The 13,392-nt window shown below is 41.6% G+C and overlaps 1 protein-coding gene across 4 annotated transcripts in view; it reads right to left on the reverse strand.

Annotated features, from left to right (window-relative positions):
• Positions 1-1,599: 1,599 nt before the first annotated feature.
• rell1 (RELT like 1) overlaps positions 1,600-13,392 on the reverse strand; it is a 29,650-nt gene continuing 17,857 nt past the window's right edge. For 2 of the 4 annotated variants that reach the window (XM_061030967.1, XM_061030969.1), the window contains exons 4-8: positions 12,707-12,764; positions 7,288-7,536; positions 4,166-4,298; positions 3,519-3,565; positions 1,600-3,431 (exon numbers count right to left, since the gene is read on the reverse strand). In XM_061030967.1, coding sequence (XP_060886950.1) covers positions 3,527-3,565; positions 4,166-4,298; positions 7,288-7,536; positions 12,707-12,764 — 479 coding nt within the window. In that variant the 3' untranslated portion in view covers positions 1,600-3,431; positions 3,519-3,526. Of the gene's footprint in view, positions 3,432-3,518; positions 3,566-4,165; positions 4,299-7,279; positions 7,537-12,706; positions 12,765-13,392 lie in introns of those variants that run through there. The other 2 variants (XM_061030968.1, XM_061030970.1) reach the window with 2 other exon arrangements.

Below are 13,392 nucleotides of genomic sequence, written 5' to 3' on the forward strand. Positions count from 1 at the left end.
CTCCGTCTCTGTCAACACTCTGAAAGTCAATTCTCCCTCCGGCACAGTCAAGTGACATGGCGGCAGCCACGTGCTACTCGGAAAACTTGTTCAATCACGTCCAAGTTGTTGTTCAGAGTAGTTAGGCAACAGGTTAATTATTAATTATACAGCCAACGTTAACTAAATAATCCATATAGTTAACATTATATCAGTGAGGAATATACATCACCAAAGTATTATAAGATTTCAGCCACCTCCTAGCTAACCGTATAAATAGCTAGGTAACGTTAGCCGTTTTCTGATGTAGCTAATAGCTAATGAAATGTTGTTTTTTACCCAATTATTACCAACGTTTTTCGCCAGATTTAAGGCCCTGACACACCAATGGCATCGTCGGCCGTCGGTCCTAGTGTGACCGTCAGTGAGCGGTCGAGTCCTAGTTTTTGCTGTGTGTCCGGCTCTGTCGCTACCCGTCGGCCCTCGTCGGCCTTTTTTTGGCCGATTCAACCGGCCAGAAGAGTCTCTCTGATTGGCTGTTCAAAGGTTTTATTTCTCTCCAGCTCTCGACACAGATTCGGGAGAGCCCCTTGAGCATGCCGCTGCAGTATCCATGCTTTCACCCATTAGTGCGGTTTCTCCTTATTTGTCTCCTCCGCCTCTTCTTTTTTTGTCTACTAAAAAACCAAGGACTGACAACGCCAGCGCCATTTTCAACTTTTTATCAGACATTATTCTCCATTAGTAGGCTACCTATAATACGAGTGGTGCGCGACAGCGGTGTGAAAATGGTCTTCTCGTATCATAACAACGGACTACTGCCACCTGCTGGCATGGAGAGTTATTTCCTCTCACTCATGCGCAGAACGTACGTGGTGGTTGGCCGTCGGCTGTAGTCTTTGCGGTGTGTTCAAGTGCAACTTTTTTGGCCAAGACAAAAGGCGACATGAGGTGACGCCACAGGCGGCCTTCGTTGCCACTACTTCTTTGCCGTCTGCTTGGTGTGTCAGGGCCTTTAGGGTCTTCCTGATGCTGATCAATCTAGATGCAGTCACCCATTTATGATTCACAAGTTACCACTAAACCACTTCCAATCAGGCGGCCGGCGATATGACATATCAGCATTTGAGCACCCCTCCCTGAGCATGAGGTCAGAAAGAAATGGCTGCTCTGTGAACATTGTCAGTGCTCCCTCTAAGGACTGAAACTTGTGCATCCTTTTTATTATAACCCTGTCTGTGAACCAGATATGAATCAGAAGGTCAAGAGGAAACAAAAAGTCAAGAGTTTCTAATCCTCGGTGTTGCACATCCATCTAAAAAAAAAAAAAAAACACTGCTCCATCTCGGCCTCATCTCCATTATCTGGAAATAATATAATAGAGAGCCCGAGGTCGTCAGGACTACCTCCTCAAGATGAACAAGACAAATCATCTTTTCATTAGGGAAGAGATGGGAGAAGGAAATGAGAAAGAGCAGAATATGAAGACGAATGTTTCAGTGTGTGGAGGGAGGAGAGGGTTAGCCTGCGGGTCAGTGGTGGACACTGGCTTTTATCACTGTAATGTACTCGAGTCTCATGGTACACACTGTGATTAAATGACAATAGTACAGTTCAGTATTTATGGTTTGATATGTATAAGTCATCTTTATTTGCTTTCATTACACAATAAAACTACAAACCATCCCATGTTTTTACTTTCAAAACAGTGTCTTTATAAAAATGAGGCAAAATGAAATGACAACAAAAACAAGTCTAAAATGATCAAGCTTGAACCCAAACATCTGGGGAAAATACATTATTTGATGAATATGTCTAGGCCTATTCAGACTCGTGAGATATTTTATTTAAAAGCTTAAACTGACTGATTTTTCATTTTCAGCTCCTAAACGAGTCCTACATTTCCCACAACGCACTGAAGCATCGTTTCCTTAATGAGTCTCAATGCCACACAAGCAATTATATTTCAAACTTCTAAATGTAAACTTTTAACAATTTCAATTAGGGCCCGACCAATATGAGATTTTTGGTGCCGATGCCGTTAATGGAGAGAAAAAAAAAATTAGATATCGGCCGATATCTGTCTTAGATCTATATTTGATCTGTAGAGATAGATATACACATGTATTGTGTTGATCCCTCAAATGCAGTTATCAAACACTTGTGGAATAGATGTATAACGAAGGCAAGATAGTTGCGTAACTAGAAAGTAACTGTGCATTTACGTGCGTCAATGCTTGACACTGGAGGGAGATAATGCTTCTTATAATCCATATAGCGCCCTCCGCTGGTGACAGCCAGAAAGAGAACTGCTACTGTAATACAATGATGCTCAAATGAAATGCTATTTCACTGATAAATAAATCTACTATTTGCACATATCTGCAATAATATTAGCCGATTCCAATAGTCACTGGATATGCTAATATTGGCCTATATTATCGGCAGGCTGATTAATGTATCAGGCTCTAATTTCAATTATTTCATTCCATTTTAAAATGTACAGTATGTCTTCAGATTGATGGAGAAGAAAGTAAAATAGCTCATATACGTTCATTTAAGACTCCACATGACTGCTTGGTGTTTAAGGAGGTAAATGTATACACTGACAAATTTAAATATTTTGTTTACGGACACAGAAAATACAATACATGTGTGTTAACAGATTCTGTCATGCCTCTATGACACGGGGACAAATTAAAAAAAGGAACATGTGGCGGGGGATGGGATGGAGAAAATAACACTGTCGCTTTAAGAGAAAAAAGTGGTGAGCAGCATAGGTCTGAATCATAGACTGTAAATAATAATTCATGTTATATACAGTCTATGGTCTGAATTATTTGCTTTTTTTTTCTTCTCCCAGAATGCTTCACTTTCTTCACAAGAGGTAAGACTTGAAGACACATTGACCTGAAAACGTGTGCCGCTATGACATCATGTTCATATCGCTACAGGAGACAGTGCTTGTCACATGTGTTTGACGCTCCGGTCTACTTCCTGGTTCTGTAATCAGGTTGTTCCTTCTTCCTGGTTTGGGAATGACAAACCCTAATATTAAATCTCATACTGGTTAAACTGGTTTCTTGGGTGTTGGTTAATCAATAAACTGTAATGATGTGCACAGCCTCCACAAACAGAGTCATATGTACACACATCATTGTTCAGCAGCAACAGTCGCCCTGCTTTACCACCCTTAGAGCAAGGCACATCGAAATATGTAATACAGGAGGAAATGGAGACGATTCCTCCTTCTGGTCGTAAATAACTGGCCTGTGTGACTCTGAATGTCACGGTCGCCACCGTCACCCTCATCAGCAGCTGCAGCACTTTGGACTCGCGTGGAGCTGGACCACAGAGGGACGTCGCTTTTTCTCCTCTTGTGCTGATGTTTGAATGTGTGGGTTTTAATTAGTGTCCAGATGTTGTTTTCTTTTCTCCTCTGTTAGGAATGCCTGCATTTAAAAGAGATTTTTAATGTTATACACAATCAGAAACAGGAAAACACGGAAGTATAAGTAATTAAAAAAGGGACACATCACCTTTATTTCTACCGTTTCTCTTTGTCTGCGTCTTCTGTCTGCTCCTGCTGAGAACAAAATAATCAGAGGTTAATCATTGTCATCAGGGGTTTTTATTTTTTCACTTTGGAAAGACAAAAGTCAACACTTTGAGCTGCCAATGAAATGAAACAAACACGGATGTATTAAGTCCCCTAAAGCTGAAAATTGATTCTCTGTTATTTGTATAATCAATTAATCATAAGGTTAATGTCTCTCCACCCTAAAACAAATTTGATTATGAGGCTGATTCTGTTCAGGTTCATCCAAGCCAAGCCTCTGATCTCTGAAGCCGGATTTTCAGTATCTGCTCCAGGACCAGGTCACAAGTATCTTGTGTTTATCTCAAATTTAAAGCCTAAAGGAGGCTATTAACAATGTCTGTACAACTTGTAATATTCTTCTGACCATGTAATGAATTAAAACAGCCTCCTGAATAAAATGTTATTCATCAAAGACATAAAACCCTCCGCTTTGTGGAACAAAACATAAACAGTAAGACAAAGCAAGCACACACACATCAATAGTGTTTATTTATACCAACACTTATTTAACCTCAGGTGTCAGCAGGGAGCAGCCTGACGGGAGACAAAGAGGGATACAGAGGAAGACGTTTCCAGGATACAGACCTGCTGGGACTCTGACGTGGTCCGGCTCTTTGGCTCCGCCTCCACAGGAGACGTAGGAACGCTGCCGTTGGAGTCTGATATTAGCAGGGTGCGCCTCTCCCTTGTTGGTTTTTCAGTCTTTGTCACCCTGAACCTGAGGGAAAAAAAAACGATGAACACGAGTTCTGGTTTAGCGCAGTCAGATTATTAAAACATAACTAAAAACACACCAAGGAAGGTGTTTACTATTGAGCACTTTTAAGACACTTTTTCAAAAAGGAAGCCAGTGGGATTCTTTTTTTTCTAGGTCAAATAAAAAAAAAAGGAAGAGAAAATGTGTGGCCATGTCCTTTTACCTTCTTTTTTTATATATAAAAAAGTGTACCACAGAAATCATCAGAAAACAATCTTTAAATATGTTCAGTCATGACTCAGTTTGATATCAGCCTCACTATGACTCTCACCTGACGTTTACACTTCTCTCATCCAGCCGTACACACACACACACACACACACACACACACACACACACACACACACACACACACACACACACACACACACACACACACACACACACACACACACACACACACACACACACACACACACACACACACACACACACACACACACACACACACACACACACACACACACACACACACACACACACACACACACACACACACACACACACACACACACACACACACACACACACACACACACACACACACACACACACACACACACACACACACACACACACACACACACACACACACACACACACACACACACACACACACACACACACACACACACACACACACACACACACACACACACTCCAGCAGCTTTAATTAAATCAGCGAATGAATATTCGTATCCAGGTCATGCTGACCCTGTGCGTACACGTCCATTCATCTGGGTTTGAAAATGAGAGCAGCCTCTTCTGCATCCCAATCAGCTCGCAGTGGGACGTTTAGGATGACGAGGAGGGTCGCCGCGTGACACAGACGTGGCGGAGAACGTTACCGGGTTCAATCGTAGACTGAGAAATGTTCTCCTTGATTTAATGATCATAGACATCTAACAGTGGATTTTAATCCTCTTTTCAGAACTGAGAAATGTTCATTCTTACTAAATAAAAAGACAGATAAGTCTTGTTTCTTGTACAATGTATTAAAGAGGACATATTATCCCCCTTCTCCACATATTCAAACAGTCCCCTGTGGTTTAAATGAAACATCTGTGCTGTGCTTTGGAATAAATAAAATATGAATCAAGCACCAGAGGAGGTTTGTGACCCTGTATAAAGCAGCTCTCTCAGAACGCTTCGTTTGGTGTGTGTGTCTCTTTAAATGCAATGACCCCCCCCTGAGTTTTCCCAGTAGACATCACTCCTTTGCTAGCGTGAATAAAAATGGGGGACCTGCGCCAAAAAAGTTTTGTTCTAGGCTGGGGGTGGAGTCCATGGGTGGAGATATCAGGGGAGGGGAGGGGAATTTTTTTTTACAAGGATCCCACTGTGATGTCACAAGGAGAGCAAATTTGAAACAGAGCTATTTTCTCTGTGTTGTAAGACTTAATCAGACCACAAACAAAGGACTGGATGGGTTTAATTCACATTTTGTGGGTCAGTAGACACTCAGGTTACCCAAATATATGTTCAGAAACACTGTGAAAGTGGATTTTTCACAATATGTCCCCTTTAATCTATAGCTATTCAACATGAATTTATTCAGTTATTATGTTTCTATATTGTTTCTACTTCAAGTGGCAAAGTCCAAAGAAAATAATAGTCATCTCAATGACATCAGCTAAACTATTTTCTGTGAGTCTGTAACGTACTGTTAAGGCAAACAGTGTTTTGTGTTTCCTTTCCTTCAAAATAAAAGCTTTCATCTGGTGGTAAAAGAGGAGGCTTTTAATGTGAAATAGCCATCTAAGGTCTTGACAGAAAGAGGCAAACACTGAATGAATCAGTGAATACAGAAATACACAGCAGAGGAATGCTGAGATTGAAATTATTGCATGTTTTCAAACAGCGAAGGAAACGAGCATGGACCAAAAATATTTATGCACAAACATGCACATAGTACTTTCAATAGGCGAGACATCCCACACACTGTCAAACACTCCTCAAGCACTGCCTCGCTACTTCTTTTATAAAGACTATGAGCTGACACTTGAGTGCATCAATTCTTAAGTATTTGAGCATTAAGAGTTAAACAGCACATGTTTTGGGTTATATCATTTCATAAAGGAATCAAGCAGCTGTCCTGCACTCGTTGAGCTGTCATATTCAGAGGACTGAGCTCTCTTATAGCTGTGTTCCTCTGTTTAACTCCCATCACACTCAGGTTGATTTTTCACAAAATAAAGTTAAATAGATCCAGCCTCAAGCGGACCCTCGACCAACTGCGGGATGTAGCACTTCTGCATTGGTTTAATTTTCCAACACTGATGTTTGCTGCTTGGTTCTAACATGTATAGCTATCTTCAGTAGAAGCTGGTAAACTTGAATTGTTATGTGTTTGCAACAATTCAGTTTCATTGGAGGGTTATGTAGTTGAAGAAGTTCTTGGGTTATTTATAAAAATGTTGAACAAAATACAGAAGGTAAGTGAAAGGAAAAGTCGGTAGTTTGACATCCTCCATGTGACCAAACAGCTCAAAGAAAACAGGCCACCTTAGTTAGAGAGCTGTTAGATATCACACTGTCTTTGTTGTGTGTGAACCTCTGCTGGTTTGTGTAATCATTCACAGCAGTCATTGGTTCCTGAACACAAGTTAACCCCTGAAACTTGGCTCACTCACAGTGTTGAGAATTCGTGCAGTGTGTTCTTTTTTTCCCCCAGGCTTCATCCTGACTGTTCACCTGTGGTGTTTCCAGGTCACTGGCTTGGTGTCAAAGTGCAGATCAATCGTAGTCTTTGTAATTAATTGTAGATTTTTAAGCAATGATTAGTTGAGTCAGTGTTTAAATGTTGTGTGTGCAATAATAGTTTATTTGTTTTGAATTAACCTCTGCATGTGAAAAATCCTAAAACAGCATGTCAGACACTCTTCTCCTCTCGACTTGCACCAGACACACAGTCAAACTCAGTCACACACAGCCACACACACCTGCCCACCTGCCTACAGCCAGCACCGTGACCTCTCCAAGCTGGCTGCGGCGCTGCTCCGTCTTGCGTGCCGACGGCCTCCTCATCAGCGGCCATTTCTTCTGGCTGCAGCGCGTGCAGATGTTCTTGTCACCGCACATCCCGCCGATGGTGTGCAGGTGGTTGCAGGTGTGCTTGGCGGCTCCTGGGGGCGCGCCCGGGGATATGGGAGTCATCGGAGGCGACGGGGTGTCGGGAGAGGTCGGGGTTAATGGAGGACTGAAAACAGAAAAACAAAAAGGGTTGTTATTAATATATCACAGAGCGCAGAACACGTTATTTATGATATCAGGAAAGCTTCTGAATGGCCTTTATCTACAGAGTAGTAATGAAACGTAGAGATAAAAGAACAAAGACATCCTTTATAGGTCAGCACAATAAAAGATACCAGAGAAATGAAAAGGAGTGAGACATCAGCGACACACACAGAACATCTCAACAGTGGATAAGACACATGACACAGTAAAGTTTAAAAAAAGTCAAACACACTTTTTCTCTTCTTTTTTTTTTCTTTACAGTGTTTACAGTTCTCTGAAGTGTGTTTTCTTTTTTTTAAGGGGAGAGTGTGTGAATGTTTTATGACCCAGGAGAGCAGCTCTTCACATTGTTTACACTCAGGTGGAGTAAACAGAGTCTCTGCGCCCTGACATAAACATTTAATAAACAGTGTGTGTGTGTGTGTGTGTGTGTGTGTGTGTGTGTGTGTGTGTGTCAAGGGAAAAACAGCATTAATGAGTTACAGTAGGTCTGTTTGATGTGTGTCCCTCTGCGTTGTGGAGCCACAGCATAAATAGACACTAACTGTAAGAGCTTTAAAGGGAGAGAGAGAGGGAGGGGGGGGTGCTAAAATACAGCAACTGGTAGTAAGTATGTGAACACCTGAACATTAACGTTTTATGCACTGATTGAATATTTTATTCCTAAATTTGGAGCGCAAATAATCTGCAATGAAAGCCTGCCCTCTGCTGGGGAGGCTTTGTATGACATTTTAAGGAGCTGTATTCAGCACGAGGCCAAACTCAGATTACAAGAACATCATATTTTTACTGTTTACCTTTAAAAGAGAAGCGTTGAAAATAAAATAGCTACGGCCAAATCATTCCTTGTTATTGAGGCAACCTCAGCACAGTTTGGATGTCTGATACAGCAGATACTGGACGACAAGTTTATATTCATTTTGTACAACAAACAGCGCTTAAACATCCTTTTGTTTGCACCTAATAAAGTCTTTTATGACCATAGATATCCAGAAAGTATGTCACCACAGGACTCAAACTCAGGAAACGCACTGAAATGAACTGCCCCGGCTTTACATTTAGATTTGCATTTTTACTGGAGAACCATGGATTAGGCAAATTAGACCCATGACAGATTAATAATGATTGGCAGCATTGACAAAGTTATTTCCACAGACAAGTAAAAGATATGAAAATGTTTTATCGTGATAACACTTTCAGTCATATCGCCCCCAGCCCTATGAGGACCAAAGCCGAACTTAAATGTTTATGAACAGATTAACGTCCCCACCTCATTCAGAATTTGAAATACACCATCACCCGCAGCCATTGCGTCCTGAATTTGCAAATTAAACCTGCTAAAGATTTAGTTGAAGTCTGCCCTGTAAGGAACGAGCCAACTCAAGAGGAAACAGATATCCATCTTGTTTCCATCAGAGGTTCATTTTTAGATCTGTTCCTCCTTTTTCCTGTAATTACTACAATATTTCAGACATCCCTTACCCCCTTGAACTACACAGTAAAACATTTCATAAGGAAATGGGAAGAACGTTTTGATAAATATAACCAGCAGAGATCACTTGGAAACCTCAGTGTAAACAATGCCAGGTTATATACATTAGATTAAGACCCTAAGACTCTGGATTAAAATGTATTTTCCTCATGTACAGTGTGAGGTTTCAGCAGCAGGGTTTCAAACATGAGCAGAAACGACAGGGGGGGGAAACAGACATGGCAAAGGGGAGATGAAGTGATGTAACAGAGCATCTTGTGGACAAAGAGGAAGGGGACTGAAGGACAGAGGGATGAGAGAGGAGAAGCGGAGAGGTGGAGGCTGGAGTACTGACGTGGAGAGCAGCACTGATGCGAGTTAAGTACCAAATCTGGAGGGAGAGATAGCGAGGCCTGGCCACACTACAGTCACTCTCTCCATCCGTCTCTCTTTTTTTTTTGCCTCCTTCCCTCCCTCTCTTTCTTTATTTTCCTTCTTTCTCCCTGTCTGTCTCGCCCCTTTAAGTCTCCCATAAATTACCCCCGCTGATACCCGTCTCCCCCCTTACTCCACCTTCTCTAAGTGATCCACTGGCAGACTGCCCAACCCGGCTGGAAAGAGACAGAGAGAGAGAGAGAGAGAGAGAAAGAAAGGAAGAGGGAATACTAGAGCAACTAAATGAGCAAAACAAAAAAGTGAAGGGAATCCGGGGAGAAATATGTGGGCAAAAAAAGATTTGGACACAGAACTGAGGAAACTAAACACATGAAAGTGACAGAGGGAAGTGTGTGCGTTCGCAGTGTGACTGAGCAGAAAACCTCAAAAGCTAATCTTTAGTACACTCCTTCCATTTATCCACAGTTTCCTCCCAACAAAGGTGAACATTTTCCCTCCTTTGTCTCCCCCTTTTTTCCCTCCCAGAACAATATGTAGGAGAGACTAAAACAAAGATGACAGGAGGAGAGAGAGAAGGGGGAAAGCATACGGCGCTAACTCAATTTGCTCACACTCGTCTTCTGTCACGAGCATCTCCTCCTCCAATCTGTCCATCTACCCGACTCCTTTGATCTACCAGAGTCCAGTGAGGACGGCTAATCTTAGCTTGTCCCACTGGCTTCTGTTGTTAGGATGGAGGGTTGTTTTAATGAAGTAAGATTAGAAATGTGTTCGCTTAAGTGCGAATAAAAAAAACACTTAACTCAATTTTAAGGGCTACAGATTTCACGCTAGCTAAAGTTAGCTGTTTACAGTTCGCTAAGTAGTAGTTGCTATTTCTTCTCAAAATGTCTTCACTTACACCAACACAAAAACAACAAGTAGTACATTCTGTTTAAACACATTTGGTAGCTAATTTTGTAGTAAGATAACCTCTAAAATGATGACTCAGCATTAGCTAGCAAACCAGCCAACTAAGCTATTGTTAGCTCCATGAGTTGGTTTATTTTCTGTCTCTAACTGACTCATTAACTTTACATACAGGACTAAAAATCCTAAATAGCATCAAAAGGGTTTTAATATAAACATTATTCAGTAATATAGATAGCACCGCGCGGTAGAGTACGCTAAAGCTAAAGCTAACAGGTATTTACTGGTAATATTTCCAGAAGTTTTCACGTGTCAGATACGGAAATAAACGAATGCTTTGTTCTATATTGTAGAATAGAGAAGGTGAGTCCAGGTGTTATTGTGAGGGCTCTCACTCTTTCTGCTCAGTGAGAATTGTGAGAATCAACTCACAGCAATCAGGTGTGTGTACCTGATTGACAGGTGTGTGTGGAGAGCTTTTATATACTCTGAGTCTCTAGTGCTCTGTGCTGACTCATTAACTAAGAACTTTGTGTTTTAGATTTCCATCGCCGGTCTCCCAGAGTATAACTTGGGGTGCTGGATAGTTTCGTTGCAACTCAGACCTTTTGTGTTATCAAACGTCTCCATGGCAGCTGTTGCTTTTTGTTTCATGTTTTCTGGGTCTCCTGGACAATTTTGGTTTCGAGTCAGCTGCTTGGTGGTTTAGTTAATCATTTTCGGTGCATTATTTAGGTTAGGAAGCCTTTTGTGGCTCTACACAGTTTCGTTGTTTTTCCCCCCTTTCCAATCTAACGCTATTGCGATTTTGTGGCTATCCTTCTGGGATAACTTTGAGACAGCCCTGGATCGGCAGCTGCGTCCCACTCCACCCCTTCCTGACAGTTATAAGTAGAATGAGGAAAATGTATTGTTGGATGTAATAAATAGAGATTGATTACATTTTATTTTAAGTAGATTTCAGAGAAGGGTAATTCAGTAGAACTAATTTGTTACCTACAGTTTCGTTAATGTTCATTCCCCTTTTTAATTACAGTCACAGTTACATTCACATTCTTCTGCCTAAGCCATCAATAAGGAAACACAACACCTAAGCTCCAAATGCTTCCAGCTCTGAGGTCTTTACACCGGCTCTCAGTCTGCCATAGAACAGATTGTAAAATACTGCTGCTGGTTTATAAAGCACTGGATGGTTTAAGCCTCAGACCAGGGTACGGGCTCCCTCTTGTGGAGTCTCTGGTGTATTCATTTTTTTATAAATAAAGATGTGCAAATCAAATGCTTGACAAGCAAAGCTGTGATGGCAAGCAGAGGAGGCAATAATGACGGTTCAAAAAACGTTGCATTTTTAGCTCCAAAGGGGAAATGAAACTGTCGAGCAGCACAGCAGAAAGTGACATGGATGACAGTGAACTCAGCACGAGGGCAAGTGGTGACGTTAGCGGTGCCAGGGGAGGTTTCTGCACCCGTTAGCAACAAACGACCCAAAAGAGTAAGGAAAAAGACTCAAGTTACAACAAGTTCAGATTTTTGGAGTGGCAGAGAGAATGAGCCCTGTGCTTGGTATGCAGTCCATAATGGCAGTCACTACTAAATATTCATATCAGGAATAAAACTGTGTAAACTGTATATTTAGTTAAAAAGCCCTGCGCTACTGTATGTCAATGTTGTTCATTATGGTGGTACTCGGAGAGCCACATTATTTTTCTGAGGTGGAACTCATTGTGGAAAGTTTGAGAACCGCTGCATTAGTGACCTTCTGATTAACGATGATCCATCCAGAACGCTCTCGTTCAATCTAAAACAGGTCTGCTTTCTGTCCACCGGGGTTCAGAACCAAACAGTTTCTATGCTCTGAATATCTGGAACAAACTCCCAGAAAACTGCAGGTCTGCTGAAACTCTCTGAGACTCAACCTGTTGACAGCTGCCTTTCAATTTATTTAACTACAACTGTGCACTGTTGTTGTTTTGTATATTACGCTTCATACTTTAGCTTCTGTTTTAGCTGCTTTTATTTTTTCTTCTCTTTGATGTTTAAGGTTTTGTTTGAATGAATTTGAAATGTCCTTTTTGAATGAGTTTCTCTGCCCCTTGTCGTGACGCTTTGTTGCTGAAATGTGCTCTATAAATAAACTTGCCTTGCCTTAATTCCACAGTACACTGATGAATGTCCCCAGCTGCTTGCTCTCAATCAAACCTGCCAATCAGGAGAAGTATCAGAGGAGAACTGTGGCCTAAATGCCTTCAATGCTCATCTCCTGCTCTGGATAACTCTAGTCTCGGTCTGTAGTGACACCAACAAGCTTCCATGGAGGCTTATGCTGCCATCTGCTGGTTGAGAGAGGGACACTTACCCATCAGTGGAGTCGATGCTGTTTTCATGAATCATGGCTTTCAGGGCGTCGGAGTTCGCTGAAAATGAGAGAGAGAGAGAAAGTTAAACACGACTACTGATAAAAGAAAGGAGCAGAAGGAGGGGGAGATAAAAGAAGGGTTAGGAATTAGCGACGGCAACGCTTCAGCAACTTCAAAAGCAGAGCGCTTATTGAAGGATATAGCGACAACGGATTAACTCTTAACACAATTAGACGGCACGTCACATGCACACAACTACCTCAGAGGAAGATTTTTTTTGCCTCCCTCTCTCTTTTCAAAGGAGGAAAAAAAACAACATTTGGGAGCAAAAAGGACCTCGGAGTATGACTCAGAAAATGTAAAGGTCATGGTTTTTGCACGGGGTAGATGAAGTCAAGATTTATACAAAGAGACAGATTTCCCTAAGGTTTAACCGTGATGCATTCACTGACTTGCACATGAGGGTGCAGCAGATAAAAGGAGGCAGTGCAGACCTTCGGGGAAAAAAAGAAAAGACGTGTAGAAGTCTCATTTTAAAGATTGATCCAAATATGGAAAAAAAATCTGTCTAATTCTGTCATCCTCATGTCAACATCAGGCACCACAAGGGCTGACAAGACAACCCAGAAGAACTGCTATTTTTAAGTCCAAAAGTTTAATGAACCTCCTTTTGCTTTAGTCATTT

This window comes from Labrus mixtus, chromosome 23 (genome assembly GCF_963584025.1).
Source record: "Labrus mixtus chromosome 23, fLabMix1.1, whole genome shotgun sequence".
Classification (NCBI taxonomy): Eukaryota; Metazoa; Chordata; class Actinopteri; order Labriformes; family Labridae; genus Labrus; species Labrus mixtus.